The sequence below is a fragment of the Emys orbicularis genome, chromosome 14 (assembly GCF_028017835.1).
Source record: "Emys orbicularis isolate rEmyOrb1 chromosome 14, rEmyOrb1.hap1, whole genome shotgun sequence".
In the NCBI taxonomy this organism is placed as follows: Eukaryota; Metazoa; Chordata; order Testudines; family Emydidae; genus Emys; species Emys orbicularis.
In genome coordinates, this window is record NC_088696.1 from 20,438,555 (window position 1) to 20,460,455 (window position 21,901).

The window sequence follows — 21,901 nt, forward strand, 5'->3', positions numbered from 1 at the left end:
AAACATCTCTGTGAGCCTAATTTTCAAATGGGCTTTAGAAAATGAAGCTATACAATTGGTGATCGTGCCTGCATTCATATCACTTATTGCATAATAATCACTTTTTGCACTAATGTGTATTTCTGTACGCAAATGGGAGGTGGGAAAGCATGCAAATAGGTTGCTGGCAAATTCTGTGGGACTATTTTAAAAGACTTGTTTGAAAAACTGGCCTTCTGTTTTTATACCCAGTGCTTAAAGTGTGTGTCTGTATTTATAACATGGGGGGGGGGGGGTGGAGCGCTTGCAAGGGGTTGCAGACCGGGCAAAAAATAAATATATAAATAAAAATAAAATTGAGCCGAGCAACTCACTTTAAACACCGACTTACCAAAGCTGCTGCTCCCAGATTATGATTGACCCCTCTGATTTCTTTCAGAGCATGTTAAGCACTATTTATGCTTTAGTTACTGCTTGGTAAAGGAGTCCATTTCCCACTACCATATACCAATACCATTTAAAAAACATTATTGCTAACAATGTGGATGCTAGCCTGGCCATCTGCAAGGGGTTATTAACCAGACCTCTGAGTAAACAAGAAAATCGTGGATACCATGTTCAGTTCTGCCATCTGTGGATTTTTCTCCTTATGTGACTACTGAGAATGGCCTTAGATCAGACATGAGCCAGAATAACAACCTGAAATCCAAACTCTCCCAACTATGAATGTCAGATGGGAAGTAGTTTTGTAGCCTAATCCCCAAATCTAAACCACCCCTCTACAGTAATCCAAAACTGGGAGCTGTCCAGTTTCCTTAAAATGGATCATATCATAAGATTTCTGCCAACTCAAGCAGATCTCTCACAGGAAAAACTCAAGATTTTGCTGTCTTCAGACCTGAGTCCTAACGTTCGTTCAACCTTAAACTCAAACCCTAGCCTAATCCAAGTCTCATGTCCCCATTCCCATTAAAATGTAAAGAAAGGGGCAAAATGATTGTTCAGCTGATGTGACCAAACTAGTCTCCCTGTGCCTTAGCTCCCCACCTACCAAAAGGGAATCACAGTACTTCCCTACCTCACAGCAGTATTGTAAGGATAAGTGCATTAAAAAAATTGTGAGGGACTCAGATACTACAGTAGTGGGGCTCTCTCACTACCTAAGATACCTAAATAGACTACATGATATCTTTTAAATGAGAGGATCCTCCTGACTTGCAATTATATTTCACCAAGCATCAACCACAAATTTCTTAGCACAAAAGCTCTATAGTTTTTACAGTTCTTTTAGACACAACTTCGTATTAACATATTGCACAGGCTCTTATGCTTCATTCAGCAAAGCAATCTGTTATCTCAACAGAACACTACAAATCATACCTAATTGTTATCATATCTCCATGATCTCCTTGGATGTACCAGCTGCAGTTTATGGCTGGAGGATAGTTTAGTGGCCAGGAAGGACTATAGATGACTCCACGTCTCTCTGTGTGCTGTTCCAGTTTTCCACTGCAAGCAGCTGTCAACCAAGAAAAAAAGCCCTTTTGTTAAAGGTTTAAGCTAATCAAAAATACACATTAGCTACAATAACTTTCCTCAATTTCTAATGATTACAGATAACTTAACAGTCAATAATTGTATCCTTTTATTGCTCTCTCTCCCCAACCCTGATCTTTATCACCTGGTTTTCTGCAGACACTTCACAAAAAAGGATCAACAGCCCTGCATGAATCTGCCAAAAAGATAGGATCAATAATCCTGCATGGATCTGCCAAGAGGATACAATGATGCAGAAAACTGACTTACTTACTTACCAGCTTCCCAGAGACTGGGTATGCCACTCAGCAATTGGAGGAGATCCATATTCAACATGTTCAATATCTAGAACCTTTCTTTTCAAAGGTAAGTTCCTGGAAAATTGTTTATTCTCCTAACCAAATCACAAGCCTCAAGAGTTTTAATTTTTAGACAGAGAGTTCTCAGATACAGGAAAGAAGTGAAAGAGACAAAATTAGATCCTGATTTCAAATACTCCCAAAGTTTGGGGGTGTTCAGAGCTGATGCATTGGTTCAAGCACATCTCTGCTTTAAACCATCTGCTCAGACAGACCACTCATTTTCTGGGAATAATATCAGTGGAATTTTTTCTGTTCCTTGAATGGTTATGCAGGATAACGTACTACAGCTGGCTGTCTGGCTTTCTTTCTTTAAACTTACTCAGTACAGATACTGATAGTGCAGGTCTGCAGTACAAACCTATGCTTTTGTACAGTCCAGGCCTGATTTTAATGTCACTTACTGTATTCTAATTTTATACAAGTGTGATTCCACTGAAGATCCTCCTAATTTATCCTGAGTAACGGAAACTGCCAGGGACTGAACACCTTTGAAAATGTGGCAGTTTTAGTTAGGTGCCCAAATGGAAGCCAAGCTCTTATGAAAATGTTTTAGTCATGCTTCAAGTATATGGTTTTATTTCACTCCATTTGCACAACTGAGCAACACTGGTCCATTGCATATTCTAATTTTCATTCAATAGCACAATGTTTGGGTTCAGAACTCTGACATGGTTTGTTAATTTAACAAGGCATACATGTTTTTGTAAATTTCTTCAATATTTTATCCCTATATTGAAAAAGCAACAGAAGGAGACATACATAAATGAGAAAATGGGTGAGAATACCTAACTTGGGGTTAGGTTTGGTTGTTTTCTAAAGTAGGGGAGGGGAAGGCTAATTTGGTGGTTAACCCACTGCAGCAGGAATCAAGAGTCCTGGGCTCTATTCCTGAGTCTGCCTCAGACTTCCTGTATGCAGTAGTGTAGCTAGAGGGGTGCAGGGGAAGCAGCCGCTTCCCCTCAGCACGTTTCAAAAGCAGCGCCTGCCGGGCCGGTGCAGGGCTCCTGCAGGCAACGGGGGGCAGCACGGCCGGAGGAGCCATGCGGGCGGGGGGGGTGGGGCGGGCGGGCGTGGCCGGAGGAGCGAAGGGGCCGGCTCCTCAGCCATCGCGCCCCACGCTCAGCGCAGCCCCAACATCGCCGCGGCCACCTCCTGCGGCGGCTCAGGGCTCGGTGGCCGAGCGCTCCCCGCCCCTGGATGCGGCAGCAGCAGCATCTCCCGGCAGCAGCTCGCGCCCACCAGCCCCGCCACACCGTAGGTCAGGCCCGGGCCGAGGGAAGCAGGAAGCTGCCGGAGAGAGGGGGGGATCTGCCCGCCCGCCAGCTGCTGCCCGCCCCACTGCTCCGCTCCCCCCAGCCCCTGGGAGAAGCAAGCAGCGCCCGCCCGCCACCCCTTCCCCACACCCGCAGCCTCCAGCCCAGCCTCAGGGCAGGGGGGCAGCCCGCACCGCCTGGAGCTTCCCATGAGCCTCTCCCCTCCCCCTCCCGCGGCAGCCACCTGGCACGGTGTCATGGCTTCCTCCGAGTCCGAGGTTGCTCGGCAGCTGGTGAGTCCCGCCCGGGGGCGCGTGAAACTTTCTCGCCTCTTCTCCCCCCTCTTCTCCGACCGCACCCTAAAAACTTCCTTGGCCGCGCCATGCCCGGCCCCCTCCCCCCGGACCGAGCCCCTCCGAGGGGGGGTGCAGCATGGCCGCAGCGTGGCCAGAGGAGCCAAGGGGGGGGGCGCGGTGCGGCTGGAGGAGCCAGCCAAGGGGGGGGCGCGTAGCGGCCGGAGGAGGAGCCAAGGGGGGCGTGGCCAGAGGAGGAGCCAAGGGGGGGCGCCTTTTTTATGTTTGCTCCCCCTGCACTTAGAACCTGGCTACACCACTGCCTGTAGGACCTTGGGCAAGTCACTCCAGACTCAATCCTATCAGGGGTGTAGCACCCTTAATTCTCATGACTTCAAGAGGAGGTAAGAGTGATTGACAGCTCAAAGAACAACCTTTCATACCTGATTTTCAAATAATTAGGCACAGATGAAAGTTGAAAACACAAATGCATTTGCAACATGGCCAACCATACATTTAAATGGCCATTTTCACATACAAATACCTATTTGCATACAGCCACAGTTAGTGTGCATGCAAATTTGGCATGCAGTTACAAGAAGATTTATGTCCTTAACTTTTAGAAAATCAAGTTCTCAATCACTCCACTTCTGTTTTCTCTTCTGTAATATAATATGTGATAATACTTACCTTCTCCAAAGGATGCTATGAGATTTAAATGGCTATTGGCCCCTATTCAGCAATCTTTACCCCACAAAACTCCTGGGGAATCCTGAGCAAGGACTACTGATGTCAATGAGAAGTTTCTGGAGAGAGGTGCAGGAGTAGGAATGATAAATATAGCCCAGTGTTTTCAAAGCACTTTCAGATACTCATATAGAGGACATTATGGGAGTGCCAATTATTAAATTAGGGACCGCAAATATGTCTAATTTGCAAATATCCAATTCAATGGCAGAGGAAAGTGAAATGTTCCAAGAACAAATGGCCAAAGTTTTTCTGATGAGAAAATATACTCAGTATAGTATGAGAGGGAAACTATGTGAAATGTAATACCTAGGACTGGTCTACACTGGGGGGGGGGAAATCGATCCAAGATACGCAACTTCAGCTACGTGAATAGCGTAGCTGAAGTCGAAGTATCTTGGATCGAATTACCTGGGGTCCACACGGCGCGGGATCAACGGCCGCGGCTCCCCCGTAGACTGCGCTACCGCCGCTCGCTCTTGTGGGGAGTTCCGGAGTCGACGGTGAGCGCGTTTGGGGATCGATATATCGCGTCTTAACAAGATGCAATATATCGATCCCGGATAAATCGATTGCTACCCGCCGATACGGCAGGTAGTGAAGACGTACCCTTAGTCTGAACATTCTCTGTTAGCTCTGAAAATATTTCTAAATCTATTCTCAAATCAAGAATAAGCATTTTATGATTTGCTCTTAACAGCAGAATATTTTACCTTTTGATGGGAGCCTAATTTCTCATAGCCTAGAAGTTTACAAGGAGAAAAAGGATGCCCCAAATCTTGGATTTCCTTGTGTATATGTACATTCAAAACATACCATCAACCTGCTGTAAATCATGGGCTAACAGGTTATTGCTGGAAATCCACCACCACAAAAAAGTTACTTTTAAATTAATACACTACAGTTTAATACGCAGTAAGCACTATGTATTGTACTTTAAGTGTAGGCCACATGAATATAAAAACCATTAGGCAGATAGCTTACCTGAGGCATAGGATATAAAAACTTTACTGTCAACTTGTAAACAGCAAACACACCAAGACATCTAGCTTACATTAATAGTTTTCAATTATACATTTTTGCAACATAAAAATTCCATAATGAATTTTATAACAAGAAAATGTTGGCTGCTCACATTTCTAAAAATAAAGCGGTCCCAAAGTGCCCTCCCAGTGAGACTGCTCTTAGGCAGAAATTGAGAAGTGGATGCAACTGTAATGAAAATAAGATCCACAGGATTTTCCCACCATAGCTCTCAAGTTCTCTCATTACACATACTGCTACAGACTGTACTTAGAATTTTAAATGTGTTCCTCCTCCACAATCATCACTGTATAAATGCATCATGGGCAGAACTAAAACCATATGGGGTGAGCCTGCAAAGAACAGATCTCCTAACTGCTGCAACTAAAACTTTATAAATATTAGGTCCTTTTGAAAAAGGCTTTTCACCACACTAAGCAGGGAACCAAAACCACTGGTTATATATTATTGTCCTAAGGCTTCCACCAACAGCAATACAAATATTCCTATCATCCTTACACTAATTATTGTAATTATCCTTACACTAATTATTATACACTGGGTTTTGTATTAACACCTGTTGTTGATACTGTATGCATTACGACTACGGAACAATAGGATACAGAGATCTTAGCCATGCAAAATTATTTCAATCCTGATTTTGAAAGAGTCACACAGACACACTGGTGACTCTGAGTGACTGATGTCACAATGCTCACCCGTTAATTAGTATTTTTAAGATCAAGTAAAAACTGCATTTTCAAGAATATTCAGTTTTCATAATTTTCAGATGGAGCAGTATCTAGAGTGATCATACTAGAGTGACCCTGCGTAACAGATGCTTCGAACAGTTAAAACTTTTTCGACATTAGAAAGTACATGCAGTGGATTTGATGCAGCCTGAGATTTTAGTTTTTCAGGTGTGCTTTTCTAGTTAATTCTGCATCACTGCTATCAGCAACACCCTAAAAGAACTATATACAATGCTAACTAAATAACTCATTTGAAAATGTATGTGGGCAGAAATGGATATAAAAGAAACAAAGATTTGCCAATTCAGGCATTTATCTGATAACATCCACTGGTGCTAGTTATCTTATAATGGCTTCCTTCCTCTAACAGAGCAAGAACACGCCGTCTGGGCTTTGGTGCTCTTATTGAAATTCCTAATCTAAATGGACAACAGTTTAATATCAAAGTTATCCTTTTGTTGTTTCCTATTAAAATAAAAAATATTTGTGTGTCACAGACAGTTAGAGAACCACTGACACATTAAGGCAAACTGAAAAAGTACTATTATGTTTACCCAACTCTCATTTGACTGGCATGTGCTTTTGATGTACCTCATTTCCCATCAGTGCTCATTACCGTGTCTCCTTCCTAGTCAGTTGCCTCCTCCTCTTTCTTCCCTATCCACTATGCATTGGCTCTGCCGCGAAATAGTAGGGAGCTATTTATACATGGTGAGCTGTTCATGGTCTGCTTTCCAAGCTGCAGTTCTTTCACCTTTTATAAAAAGTGTTTTAGAAAATAAATAATAAATATATTTTAAAATCTCAGTACCTTTTTACTAAAAGCTTCTGTTTGTTGGTAACAAAACAGAAAACAAGTCATCTCAGTCACATCAAATGTTTTTAAGTTTGCATTCAGTTCAAAACTAAGTTCACGGTGCTTTCTCAGTTAGAGTGATAACCTAAAAGGGCGCCACTGGGGAGTTAAGGGCAGAGAGTGGAAGCAGGCAGAGCGAGAGGGAGAGTGATATCAATGTAAAGAGAAAAGGAGCTCCACAGCACAGTAGTAGAATAAGCCACCTCATATGCCACTTATTCAGTTACATAATTATAACACCATGATTTGGAAGGGATTGTGATGTCAATACATTTAGACCCAATCACGCAGTCCATACAAAGACAAAACATCCACTGATGATAACAGATGTTTAAGTATTACATGAATGGACTCTAATTCAGGAACAGATTGATGGAGACACGGTGATTATTAATAAGTATATTTGCAGGGCTTGTTACAAAGATAACTGAAGTCAAAACATAGCATCTAAAGTCTGGATACAGTACTATGGTTTTTAAAGTTTACTTTAGTGTGACAGTGTTACTATTTCTTAAGGGAAAATAAGTAAAAGCACTTTCAAATTATGAAAACATCTAAGTGAAAAGGGAAAGCTCTAAGGAGAAAGAACGAAATTCTGGACAACTCTGCAGGTCTTATAAGTAACATTACTGGTAGCTGTTTCAAACTACTGTTCAATAGCTGTTTTTCTTCAAGCTTTTAGGTAAATTCTGAAGAGTCAGAACAGAGTTTATTAAAAGCCAAGTACAGCCTACATTTCCTGCCTTTAAGATTAGCCAACCAGAACAGTACATCACGAGAGAATGGTAAGCCCTAGATAACAGTACATTATTTTCAGAAATGCTGTATTTAAAAACAAAATCAATATTTAGGACAATACTTAATCTTTTATGTTTTTATATCTTTTTAAAATACTGTATACAAATTCTTTACGCAAGTCTTGCCATGAGAGATCTGGGCTCAGAGAGCTTCTCTCAAACAGAAATGAATCTTAATAATGCCCTCTGTATTGAATATTGACTCAAATCCCTAGTGGATTCTTATTACTGATCAAATGGAATGTAAACAGACACAAGGTCTGCTGGCCAGATGAACTGCGTCACAGAGTGCTTTCCTTGGTACCAAATGTCCATGAGGAAGCTTCCAATGCATAGTACCATGTGCCTATCAATTTCTCCCTTGTGTTTGTGATAGCCATTATACATAGAGGAATCAATTCACCCACGTTCTCAGAAATAAGACACAAACCCTGGGTCAGCAAAAGCAACTGAACCAGAAGAGAGATTCAACAAAATGGGAAGGCAGGAGTGTTTGCAAAACTGATTTACATTGAGGGTTCAGCCATGGAAGGGCAGTTTTAACATAAAACTAGCAGAGAATGAATCCTCAAATGCTCTGTGAACCTGGCCATGCCCCTCCCTTGTTATGACCCTTCCACACCATGAGCATAAATTTTAGAGCTGCACTGGCCTACTCTCCCCTCCCTACAAAACCCAGGCACAGAAGAAGTTGCATGTGACTTACTCCACTACAATGCCCCTCTAGATTCACTTTCCACCATTCCTGTTGCACTGCCAGAAGACAGAGTAACCCAAGGCAGAACCAAGCCCAGAAACTTTAAGAGCTACAGTATCTCAACATTCTTCCTGAAACAAAACCCATCTACCTCTGCCAACTTCTAACCAGAAACACCATTTTTAAAATGGCAATGCCAAGACCTCTTGAATTAAACTAAATCAACAAGAAGCAGTACAATTCTGAACAGAGTAATCTGTGACCTCGCATACAATACAGAGTAATGAATACAGGGCAAAAGCTAAAGAATCATTCAGACAGAATACTGACTAGAGTTCAATTTTGTTCCAAAAATATTTAAAAATAGTTTTGCAAACCACCCACATTTCCGCTGGTGTGTAAACTAATCCACAAGATCAACTACCTTCTCCCATTGCAACTGCACTCCCAAGCCCCAGTTCTGTTTTGAAAGCAACAGATTGTGCAATAACTAGCTGACCATGTTATCTTATGGTTACTTCATCCTCCCTCCTTCTCTTTTCCTCCTATTGTTTGTCACACTCACTTATTATGTCTTATTTAAATTTTGATTATAAGGTCTTTGAGCTGGGATTATGCATATCTATGTGTTTGAATAGTGTCTCCCACAATGGGGCCCTGACCCTTGTTAGGACTCAGTATTACTCATAATAATACATATAAGTAATAATATTGCTACTGACTAGAAAATTATACTAATAATGAGAACTTATTATTTGCATCTCAAGCATAAAACAACAAAGCTGAAAATACCTAACTGGACTCTGTGGCTCGTGACTAAACTTCTGAACACAAGTGGCCTCATAATTTTTCTCAGGCCCAGTAATATCTAAATACTTAGCTCTTACATCACCTGTTAAATCTCCAATGAGCTGAATAAGTCTGAAAGTCATGGGGGAGAGAGAGTTTATAACTGTGACAAGCTAGTCCCTATCCCTCAGGAGAACGGGACTGAGGTTCATATAGCAGACTGGGCAGCTGGAGCTCTGAGGCTGCTGGCTCCTTCAGGATGAGACTGTCTTTCTATGGAGTGCTGTTATGACCTGCCCAGCTGTGCTGCATCTTCACAGTTGCAGTTTCCATTTTGGTTCCACACAGTGACCAAGAGGCTCTCTACCCTCAAAGCACCTCATGATCAGAATGCGGGGAAAATGTTTCACCCACATAAACTCCTATTCTCTTTGGTCTCAGTTAGGTTGCTGCAGTCATATTCGCTTCCCATTAAGCCTCCCTGTTCCCAAAGAGATTCAGGCAATTGCTCAGGAGGCCAGGAGAAAGTATCATAAATCTGGAGTCTTCCATGGAAATTAAGAGACATGGATCTAGTTCAAGAAGTCTGAAGGCACAAGTGAAACATTCAAGTATACAGCTGCCCAGATTCCTGACCAAACAGGCAAGGTATACAGGATTTAACTTATCAACTAGCTGTGATGCTGGTCAGACACATATCCATCTTGCACAAAATGGCAGGAATAAAGGGGCAGAATTAAGGTTGCTTAGGGGTCCCCCACTTAGCATTTCTATATCTTCCTGTATTGGAGTAAGGACAGAGAGTGTATATAAACACTAGGGCTGTCAAGCGATTAAAAAAATTAATCGCAATTAATTGCACAATTAAAAAAATGTATTGAGCTTAATCGCATGATTAATCGCAACGTTAAACAATAGAATACCATTCATATAAATATTTTTGGATGTTTTCTACATTTTCAAATATATTGATTTCAATTACAACACAGAATACAAAGTATACAGTGCTCATTTTATATTTATTTTTATTATAAATATTTGCACTGTAAAAATAAAAGAAATAGTATTTTTCAGGTTTCAGAGTGGTAGCCGTGTTAGTCTGTATCAGCAAAAACAACGAGGAGTCCTTGTGGCACCTTAGAGACTAACAAATTTATTTGGACATAAACGTTTGTGAGCTAGAACCCACTTCATCAGATGTATGAAGTAAAAGATACAGGAGCAGGTATAAATACATGAAAAGATGGGAGTTGCCTTACCAAGTGTGAGGTCAGTCTAACGAGACAATTCAATTGACAGCAGGATACCAAGGGAGGAAAAATAACTTTTGTAGTGGTAATGAGAGTGGCCCATTTCAAACACTTGACAAGAAGGTGTGAGTAACAGTAGGGGAAAATTAGGTTTAGGTTTTGTAATGACCTAACCACTCCCAGTCTGTATTCAAGCCTAATTTGTGACGGGTTGGATCACAGAAACCCCCTTGGGAGCTGCCACCCAATGTGCAAAGACTACCCCTGCTTCTGTTTTCCCTGCCAGCTCAGGACTCCAGCACCCTGTTTTGCTGAGCCAGACACTCCAGTCTGCTCTAACAAAGACTCAGGGTCTGAATCACTTGTCCCAAAGCTGCAAGTTTACCTGAAACCAGCTCACAGGAGTGTGCTTGTCTTTAGCACTCAGATGCCCAACTCCCAATGGGGTCTAAACCCAGATAAATCCGTTTTACCCTGCATAAAGCTTATGCAGGGCAAACTCATAAATTGTTCGCCCTCTATAACACTGATAGAGAGATATGCACAGTTGTTTGCTCCCCCAGGTATTAATACATACTCTGAGTAAATTACTAAATAAAAAGTGATTTTATTAAATACAGACAGTAGGATTTAAGTGGTTCAAAGTAGTAACAGACAGAACAAAGTAAGTCACAAGCAAAATAAAATAAAATGCGCAAATCTATGCCTAATCAAACAAAATACAGATAATCTCACCCTCAGAGATGCTTCAGTAAGTTTTTCTCAGACTGGACACCTTCCAGGCCTGGGCACAATTCTTTCCCCTGGTACAGCTTTTGTTCCAGCTTAGGTGTTAGCTAGGGGATTCTCCATGATGGCTCCTCTCCCTCTCTGTTCTCTTCCACCCCTTTATATATCTTTTGCATAAGGCGGGAACCCTTTGTCCCTCTGGGTTTCCACCCACCCCCACTGGAAAAGCACCAGGTTAAAGATGGATTCCAGTTCAGGTGACATGATCACATGTCACTGCAAGACTTCATTACTCACTTGCCAGCACACACATATACAGGGAGACTCACAGGTAAACAGCCATCTGCAGACAATGGGAGTCATCAAGATTCCAAACCATCATTAATGGCCCACACTTTACATAATTACAATAGGCCCTCAGAGTTACATTTTATATTTCTAGTTTTAGATACAAGAGTGGTACATTTCTACAAATAGGATGATCACACTCAGTAGATTATGAGCTTTGTAATGATACCTTACAAGAGACCTTTTGCACAAAGCATATCCCATTTGCATTATAGTCACTTATTATCAAATTTTTTATAAAACTATCCCAGTTACATTATATTCACTTATTATCATGTTTTTATAAAACCATGTAGACTGCACAACGTCACAGTGTCCAGTTTGCAAATTAATTCCAGTTCTGCAGTTTCACATTGGAGTCTGTTTTTGAAGTTTTTTTCTTGAAGAATTGCCACTTTTAGGTCTGTTATTGAGTGACCAGGGAGACTGAAGTGTTCTCCTACTTGTTTTTGAATGTTATAATTCCTGATGTCAGATTTCAACAATTTCCACTCCACCATCAACCTCAGCCTGGATCAGTCCACACAAGAGGTCCACTTCCTAGACACTACAGTGCTTATAAGCGATGGTCACATAAACACCACCCTATACCAGAAACCTACTGACCGCTATACTTACCTACATGCCTCCAGCTTTCATCCAGACCACATCACACAATCCATTGTCTACAGCCAAGCTCTAAGATACAACTGCATTTGCTCCTATCCTTCAGACAGAGACAAACACCTACAGGATCTCTATCAAGCGTTCTTAAAACTACAATACCCACCTGGTGAAGTGAAGAAACAGATTGACAGAGCCAGAAGGGTACCCAGAAGTCACCTACTACAAGACAGGCCCAACAAAGAAAGTAACAGAACGCCACTAGCCGTCACCCACAGCCCCCCAACTAAAACCTCTCCAGTGCATCATCAAGGATCTACAACCTATCCTGAAGGACGATCCCTCACTCTCACAGACCTTGGGAGACAGGCCAGTCCTTGCTTACAGACAGCCTCCCAACCTGAAGCAAATACTCACCAGCAACTATACACCACACAACAAAAACACCAACCCAGGAACCAAACGCTGCAACAAACCCCGGTTCCAACTCTGTCCACATATCTATTCAAAGGACACCATCACAGGACCTAACCACATCAGCCACACCATCAGGGGCTCGTTCACCTGCACATCTACCAATGTGATATATGCCATCGTATGCCAGCAATGCCCCCCTGCCATGTACATTGGCCAAACCGGACAGTCTCTATGCAAAAGAATAAATGGACACAAATCTGACATCAGGAATTATAACATTAAAAAAACCAGTTGGAGAACACTTCAATCTCCCTGGTCACTCAATAACAGACCTAAAAGTGGCAATTCTTCAACAAAAAACTTCAAAAACAGACTCCAACGTGAAACTGCAGAACTGGAATTAATTTGCAAACTGGACACCATCAAATTAGGCTTGAATAAAGACTGGGAGTTGTTAGGTCATTACAAAACCTAAACCTAATTTTCCCCTACTGTTACTCACACCTTCTTGTCAAGTGTTTGAAATGGGCCACTCTCATTACCACTACAAAAATTATTTTTCCTCCCTGGTAGCCTGCTGTTAATTGAATTGTCTCGTTAGACTGACCTCACACTTGGTAAGGCAACTCCCATTTTTTCATGTACTTATACCTGCTCTGGTATTTTCCACTCCATGCATCTGATGAAGTGGGTTCTAGCCCACGAAAGCTTATGTCCAAATAAATTTGTTAGTCTCTAAGGTGCCACAAGGACTCCTCATAGTATTTTTCAATTCACTTAATACAAGTACTGTAGTGCACTCTCTTTATGATGAAAGTTGAACTTACAAATGTAGAGTTATGTACAAAAATAACTGCACTCAAAAATAAAACAATGTAAAACTTTAGAGCCTACAAGTCCAATCAGTCCTACTTCTTGTTCAGTCAATCACTCAGACAAAAGTTTGTTTACATGTGCAGGAGACAACGCTGCCTGCTTTTTGTTCACAATGTCACCTGAAAGTGAGAACAGGCGTTCGCATGGCACTGTTGTAGCCAGCATTGCAAGATATTTACATGCCAGATGCGCTAAAGATTCATATGTCCCTTTATGCTTCAACCACCATTCCAGAGGACATGCGTCCATGCTGATGATGGGTTCTGCTCAATAACAATCCAAAGCAGTGCAGACCAATACATGTTTACTTTCATCATCTGAGTCAGATGTCACCAGCAGAAGGCTGATTTTCTTTTTTCGTGGTTCAGGTTCTGTAGTTTCTGCATTGGAGTGTTCCTCTTTTAAGACTTCTGAAAGCATGCTCCACACCTCATCCCTCTCAGATTTTGGAAGGCACTTTAGATTCTTAAACCTTGGGTTGAGTGCTGTAGCTATCTTTAGAAATGTCACATTAGTACCTTCTTTGCATTTTGTCAAATCTGCAGAGAAAAGGTTCTTAAAACGAACAACATGCTGGGTCATTATTTGAGACTGCTATAAAATGAAATATATGGCAGAATCTGGATAAAACACAGAGCAAGAGACATACAATTCTTCCCCAAGGAGTTCAGTCACAAATTTAATTAATAAATTATTTTTTTAACGAGAGTCATCAGAATGGAAGCATGTCCTCTGGAATGGTGGCCAAAGCATGAAGAGGCATATCTGGCACGTAAATACCTTGCAATGCCAGCTACAAAAGTGCCATGCGAATGTCTGTTTTCACTTTCAGGTGACATTGTAAATAAGAAGCGGGCAGCATTATCTCCTGTAAATGTTTTACATTGTTTTGTTTTTGAGTGCAGTTATGTAACAAAAAAAAATCTACATTTGTAAGTTGCACTTTCACAATAAAGAGATTGCACTACAGTACTTGTATGAGGTGAATTGAAAAATACTATTTCTTTTATCATTTGTACAGTGCAAATATTTGTAATAAAATAATATAAACTGAGCACTGTACACATGTATTGTGTTGTAATTGAAATCAATATGTTTGAAAATGTATAAAAACATCCAAAATATTTAATAAATTTTCAATTGGTATTCTATTGTTTAACAGTACGATTAAAACTGCAATTAATTGTGATTCATTTTTTTAATCGCGATTAATATTTTTTAGTTAATCTCATGAGTTAACTGCGATTAATCGACAGCCCTAATACACACACATCTGAATTTCATGGCTTCCCATTTTCTACAAAAACATGACACTGTTCAATGCAGTTAGGTTGACTAGATAGCAAGTGTGAAAAATCGGGATGGGGATGGGGTGTAATAGGAGTCCATATTAAAAAAAGCCCCAAATATCGGGACTGTCCCTATAAAATCGGGACATCTGGTCACCCTAAATGCAGTGTTGTTGTAACTGTGTTGGTCCCAGGATAGGAGAGAGACAAGGTGGGTGAGGTAATGTCTTTCACTGAACCAACTTCTCTTGGTGGATCAGTGTTCAGGCTACATACAAGATGGGATACTGGAGTGTTCAACCTTATATTTAGCTTGAACACTCTGGTTACCTTCCCCAGACCTGAAGAAGAGCTCTGTGGAACTCAAAAGCTTGTCCCTTCCACCAATAGAAGTTGGTACAATAAAATATAGTATCTCAATCTTTTGTCTTCTCACACTCTGTTTAAGAATTTTTCCCCCTGAAAATATTGATGTGTATTTGCGAACATAACCTCAGGCTAAATGTTTTGTCTAGGACAGCAATATTGATTTTGGTGAAATATTACACTCATATAGAGATTTAAAATTTAAAAACAGAGGAACTTTCTAAAAATCCATTATTAAACTTCTTCTCTGATAAAGTCATCCGGTTTCAGCAACAGCTTTATGTGCAGGGGGGGAAATGGCAGCATCATCATCAAAATAAGAAGAAATTCAAATGCTTGGAGGAAATAAGATAAATGTGTCTTACCTAATGAGGTAACAGCACTTTCTATTTTCCCAGTTAAGAAGAGATTCACTGCGTAAGATACAAAAAAACAGTATTAATTACAGAGTCCATTGGCTTGAGGTGGCAGTTAATAATTTACTCTTTCTAAGCATTTGCAGTGATACTGCATTCATATGTGCTGCATTCTTCAAACAAGAACTTTGCTTATCCATGGTGAGAGTTCACATAATCTGCTATTCTTCTGCTATCCAGAAAACAGAATGTTAGTTGAATGTCTGTCAACTATGCTATGAAGAGAATCAATTGCCAATCTACTTTAAGTTACTGTTATAACTGGTTATTTATTGGGGGAGGAGGAAGCGCAATTACACTAAAACATGTATGATAACAGTTGGTCACTTCACCGGTTTCAATGTTGGAAATTAATTATTATGATTATTATTTTTAAGTTTGGCCCCACTATGTAAAGCAAAGTTTATTCCTTATCAACAAATGTCACTCTGAAGAAGAAGCTGCAAAAGCCAACGCACCCAGTTTGACTTATTCAATGCCATTAAACGGAGGGTTTTGTGGGTTTTTTTAAAGAGATGAGTGCTAATCATGAGGGATATGGAGCTACCTGCCACCTCTCATTGCAAATTACTCCCCGAGCAATCTTCATTTTCCGAAGTCTCACTTCATGAGGAAATGTTTCAGAATACAGCATCAGAAAGAGTGATTCACTAGAACAGTCGTTACCAGAAGGTCTCCCACAACGTAGCAAGGGATACAGCAACAGACTGACATGGAAGTAAATGAGGAACCTGCCTCATGAATAAGGGGGTTTCACTAGTCCTGATTACCCTTTTGGACAGTTTTCTATAATCCATGTACAGTGCCCAGATACTATGGTGACAAGTGCATTAGAAATACTGAAAAATAATTTAGATAGGATCAGAAACAAAAGTGTAAAAACAACACCAAGAAGAGCAGGCCTGATTCCCTTCTCCTCTGACAGTCACTTGGGATGCTGCGCCTAATTATTATTATTTGTACTGCAGCAGCACCTAGGGATCCTAGCCATGGAGCAGGGCCACACTGTGCTAGGTGCTATACAAATACAGAATAAAAAGATGGTCCTTGCTCAGAAGAGCTTACAAGAGAATTAAAACTAGCATAACAGAAATATTAAGTACCTATCATAGGGGACTGGAAAATCCAGAGAATGGGATATGCCGCTAAGGATATGTCTACACTGCATATAAAAACTTGCGGTTTGCCAGTGTCAGCTGACTCGGGCTACAGGACTGTTTCACTGGAGCTTAGACTTCCGGGCTGGGGCTGCAGCCCAATCCGAGAAGTCTACATTCCAATGAAACAGCCCCACAGCCCAACCCCCAATAAGCCCAAGTCAGTTGGTTTGGGCCAGCTGCAGATGTCTAATTGCACTCTAGACATACCCTTAGTTGCCAGTTCAAATCCAGTTCTGGTCACCACTGAAACTTATTCCAGTATAATAGCAGTTCAGTGCCCTGTGTCAGACAGGAATCCACACTAAAAGACCACCACGGTTGGCACTAATTGGAACACTTTTCTTCCTTGCAATCAAAAGTGCAAAAGCTAAATAGACCCTCACTGACTTCAGCTGATCATTCACCACCTCAAGGGAGAGATCCCTAACAACTGAAGATAGCAAGTGGCCCTAACAGACTACTAATCACACAAAACTGTAATTGTTGAATTGGTGATATTACGAGAAGGTTGGTGGCAGAGGGAATGAAGAACTGAAGCAGTAACATGATCTTCTGTAATTTCTAAATGGCTAAAAAGGATTGCATATTGTAATAAAATATGTGGGCAGGAGGGCAATTGAGTAACGATGTTTGTGTATTCTGTGTTAGAAATAGAGCTGCAGATTTGTATTAATAAGCATTATTAACACTATCTTCAAACTACTTTAATAGCATCAATTTTATTATGTAATTGACACACAGTAACGTATGTAATGCTGTGTAATTAATCCATTAGTTTCACAGTGTTAGCTTACTCTTGATATGTTGGTAAGTATATCTTAGGGCAATACTCTAATACTGTATTAAAGCTCACTGATGCTCAGCTCCAATACGCCACTCGGTCTGGCTCTTCCCAGCTAGCTCTCGCTCAGACATATTCCTATCTAATCAGATCTGCCAGCGCCATCCACTGATCAGTTCTTCTCCCCACATCACACAACCTTGTTCAGATTTTCCTGGTCTTCCTAGGTCAGAGTACCTCCCTGCTTTTCATGAAATGTGCTCTCTCTCCTAGACATGTTTTCATAAGGGAGCTAGTCTACAAAGCACAGAGAAACTAACAGGCTGGGTTGGGAAAGGAGCAGAGACTTAGTGGCAAGTTGAAGATACACTGCAACTGAGTGAGCAGTGACTGACTCAATGCCAATTTCAGGAAAAAGCTGACAGACTTAGAGACTTAATTCAGACTACTTAGTGATAGAACAGTAAGTTACCGTACAGAAATCCTGATCCTACCTAATGTTCCAGATGCTGATAACAGAGCACTGGCACATAAGTATGTCTGTTACTGGGATATAGACCTAGATTCTCAAAGGTATTAAGGCTTCTAATTTCCACTGAAATCAATGGAAGGTAGGAACCTAAGTACCTTTGAGGTCTGGGCCTATGCCCTTTGAGATCATACCCTTTTAAGACTAGGTGTTTCTGGGACTTGTAATCTGCAGATAGTGCACACGATGGAGATGGTTCAGCTGACTCAGTATCATGTGACTGCCTGCTGGAGACACTATAAAATGCTCCTAGGTTGGTCTTCAAAGATGGGGATTAAGATAAATGTTTGAAGGAAGGCCCCTGCATAGGACCTAGCAGAAGGCCTAGGTCTCTAGCAAAGGCTACCCAAAAAGAAGGGTGTGTCCTCTACTTTCCCAGCTTGCTGAAAGCTAGAAAGGACTCTGGTGGCTGAGACCAAGAGTTCTGAGTGCTTGTCTTTCATTTCAAATTAAGTCAGCATTGTAAATAGGGCCTTGGACTGAACTTTAGTTTGAGTTTTATTTTACCTTCCCCAGATGGAGAATCAGTCCATGGCTTCCCATGTCCTTTTCCTTCTCACTGACGGGACTATAGCAAGTCAAACTGCCTTCTGTTAGGTCCTAGCTGTGCAAGCTTCCATGCTCCCACAAATGTTAGAGTCCCAGAAGAAAACACACATCTGTACTGGCCCTTAGGTCTCCCCACAACACTGGAATCCTTAAAGGTATGGGTATAGAAGACAAACCGCAATGAAAATAGCACATAGAAAGCTTGGTGGAATCATGGGATGAAACAGGAGAGCTGGGAAAAACAAGGAGTCACAGTTTTCCTAGTCCACAGTAAGTGGATTGTACTGCATTCAGTAAGTTTATTGTATAGTCCATTTTCGTGCTTTAGAGCTTAGTCTTGTGAGGTGCTGAACATCTGCAACTTTCACTGAGCTCTGCCTTTCAGGATGAGGCCTTTGGGTTGGAAAATAGCTCTCGTCAACTTCTGCTTTAACACCAATAAACTTTGTACCTCTGGTACAAAACCAAAAATACCTTCTACAGAAGTCAATTATCATTTAACTTAAAGTTAATCCATAAATGGTAACCATGGGTATAGGTCTACATAGCAGCTGGGAGGTGCGATTCCCAGCTGGAGTGGACATTCATTTGGCAGCTTTGCTCCAGCTACTGCACTAAAAATAGCAGTGTGGCCAGGGCAGTATGGATGACAGCTCAAACTAGATGCCTAAGTACACAATTAGTATTATTTACTATTAAGGATTCTTGGAAGTCAATATTAGTTTATTATATTAGCAAAGAAGGTCCTTTTCAAAGTGCTTTTTATTTTGATAGCCACCATAGTTCAAATATCTGCCAAGATATCTAGGTATCATAACAGTTCCGAATGTGGGGTCAGTTACCTGGGCATGGGCAGGCAGCCCTGTGGTGTTCTGGGCATTGACAAACAAAGTGGCACCTTGACTGGTTTCAGAGTAGCAGCCATGTTATTCCGCAAAAAGAACAGGAGTACTTGTGGCACCTTAGAGACTAACAAATTTATCTGAGCATAAGCTTTCGTGGGCTACAGCTCACTTCTTCAGATGCACCTTGGGCACTGGCAGCCAACTATGCACAAAAGCATCTGAAACAAGTAACAATATGTACTTTGCATCTGAATTCCCATAAATTAAAATTTGCTGTGAAGTAGAGATTAGAGCAGTTGCTCCAGGCAGGAGGGAGGGAGAGGTAACAGAAGATGATTGGGGAATAAGTGAAACTGGATTTTTCATCCTACCACTATTAAATTATCAACCAGATGAGAACTCTGGCCAAGTGGTGGTTGGGCAAGAACCTCTGAGAGGCCTATAACTGTTGCAGAATAAGTGCTACCTTCAATGTGTATCACAAGATTTAGACTAGGGTATGGACTATGAAAAAGGGGGAAATTATCCAAATATGGGTAAACTGTCTAAGTATTATGTAAGGTTACAATCATGGTTTCAAAGTCAAGGGGAATTGCAGTTAAAACCCTACTCAAATTTTATATAGATTTTATATTTATCTATCTTGACAAGCTCCAACATCTGTGCCCTTATACACCAAGTTTCAGTGCAGTGTAAGTTATTTTACAGAGATGTTATAAACCACTGGGAAGAAATAGTTAAAACAGAAACTGTAATAGATCCACAGATTTTGCACTGTGTATCCTAAACTATAATTTATTATGAGCTTTTTCCTTTAAGCCATCAAATAATATGTATTTTGTTACGAAGTTTGCACATGTACAGGTATGTTGAAATAAATAACACCTAACACTGGTTAAAAAAAGTGTTGTGTATTTATGTGGTGGCAGCAGAATTGGTAACATTTGTAGGAATATTCTATTTTTCCTGGGGGTGGCATTTTTGTGAAGCATAGAACACACACAATAAGAAACGCTGTTAAGGGAAACCATGCTGACTTATTTGTAAACCATAAACAAGCCCCAAACGCCCACCTTGCTTACACAGTTACTATGCTGCTAACTTCCAATAAACAACCTCTAGCTACTGCAAGACTGAAAACAGTTTACAGAAATCTATGCAGAAACAGAGAACACAACTGAGAACAAATGCAGCCACACAAGTCACTCTCCTAGGCATACCTGGCCCAAGCTCTAGGAGACATTGTCATTCCCCACACCAGGCAGAGCTGATCCCATTTCAGTCTGCAGTCTCCTTGCACAAGCAAAGTACATATGCTTGCGCTGTCACTGTGCCCAGTGTGTCCAGCAGCTGTATATTTTGTGACCAGCTTGTCTGTCTGTCCCTGCCAAATGAATTCATCCATGTCTGCCCATGTCCAGGGAGCATGCATGGCCGGCTATGTGTCCACCTGTGTCTGCATGTCCATCTGTGCCCTGTGAGCCCAGAGGTTGCCAGTGTGCTCCCATGCGCAAGCTGTGGGCATAGCTTTCTGCCAGTGCCCCAGCTACCTCCGTGTTTGTCAATGCCCAGAACGCCCATAGGGCTCCCTACCAGTGCACAGGGTGCCCATCTGTGCCCAGGGTTTCCATAGGGCTACCTGCCAGTGACCAAAGTGCCCAAATGCCCATCTGTGGCCAGGGTGCCCATGTGCCCAAGGTGACCGTCCGTGTCCAGGGTGCCCAAGGTACCCGAATGTGCCCAGAGTGCCCGAATGTGCCCAGAGTGCCCGAATGTGCCCAGAGTGCCCATCCGTGGCCAGGGTGTTCATGTGCCCATCTGTGGCCAGGGTGTCTGTCCATGCCCAGTGTGCCCAGGGCGCGTGTCCGTGCCCAGGGTGCCCGTCCGGCTGTGCCCAGCGTGTCCGTCACGCTCCCGCTCCGCATCCACCCAGCGTCCGTCCGTCTGTCTGTCCCGCAGCCGCCCCGGGCCCGCACTAGCGCCCCGGCTCCCGGCGGCGGCTCGGGGGGTGCTGCACTTACCCAGGCAGATGGCGGTGAGCGGCACCAGGGCGCCCTGCCGGAGCTCCGCGCCCGCCGCCTTCTCCATGGCGGGTCCCCGCCGCCGCCTGCCCTTCGCCGGGGGGGAATTCGCTGCGGCTCCGGCCGGGCTCTCCGCGCCCGCCTCCCCTCTACGCCGAGCCCGCGGCGCCGGCAGCGCGGCAGCCCCGGGGCGCCCCTGCCGCCCGGGGGGCCGGTGGAGGCGCTGGAGCATCCCGCCCTGCCTGCCCCTGGCGCAGCCCCATGGCCGGCCCGCGCGCCGCCGCTCCGGGCAGGTGGAAGGGACACGGCGCAGCGCCGCCGCCGCCCACGTGACGCGCTCGCTGTGCCGCTGCGGCGGCCGGGCCAGAGGCGCGCGGCCGCCCTTCGCTCCCCGTGGCGGCGGCCCCGCAGTCACCTCAGGGGCACCCGGGCTGTAGCCAGAGCAGGGACCGCTGGGGCGACAAGCGGGCAAACCCGCCTCCCCCGGTGCCTGAGCCTGCAGGGACTGCCCCCCCAGACACAGAGGGCTGAACGTGCAGGGACTGGGGGACCCCCATAGACATGGGGCTGAGCCTGCAGGGACTGGGGGACCCCCATAGACATGGGGGGCTGAACGTGCAGGGACTGGGGGACCCCCA

The 21,901-nt window shown here is 42.9% G+C and overlaps 1 protein-coding gene across 1 annotated transcript in view; it reads right to left on the reverse strand.

The window, feature by feature from the left end:
• The window catches only part of LRP3 (LDL receptor related protein 3), a 33,616-nt gene extending 12,121 nt beyond the window's left edge, over positions 1–21,495 (reverse strand). Inside the window, exons 1-3 of the mRNA XM_065416738.1 lie at positions 21,264–21,495; positions 15,328–15,375; positions 1,360–1,498 (exon numbers count right to left, since the gene is read on the reverse strand). Coding sequence (XP_065272810.1) covers positions 1,360–1,498; positions 15,328–15,375; positions 21,264–21,495 — 419 coding nt within the window. The remainder of the gene's footprint in view (positions 1–1,359; positions 1,499–15,327; positions 15,376–21,263) is intronic.
• Between the last annotated feature and the right edge of the window lie 406 nt (positions 21,496–21,901).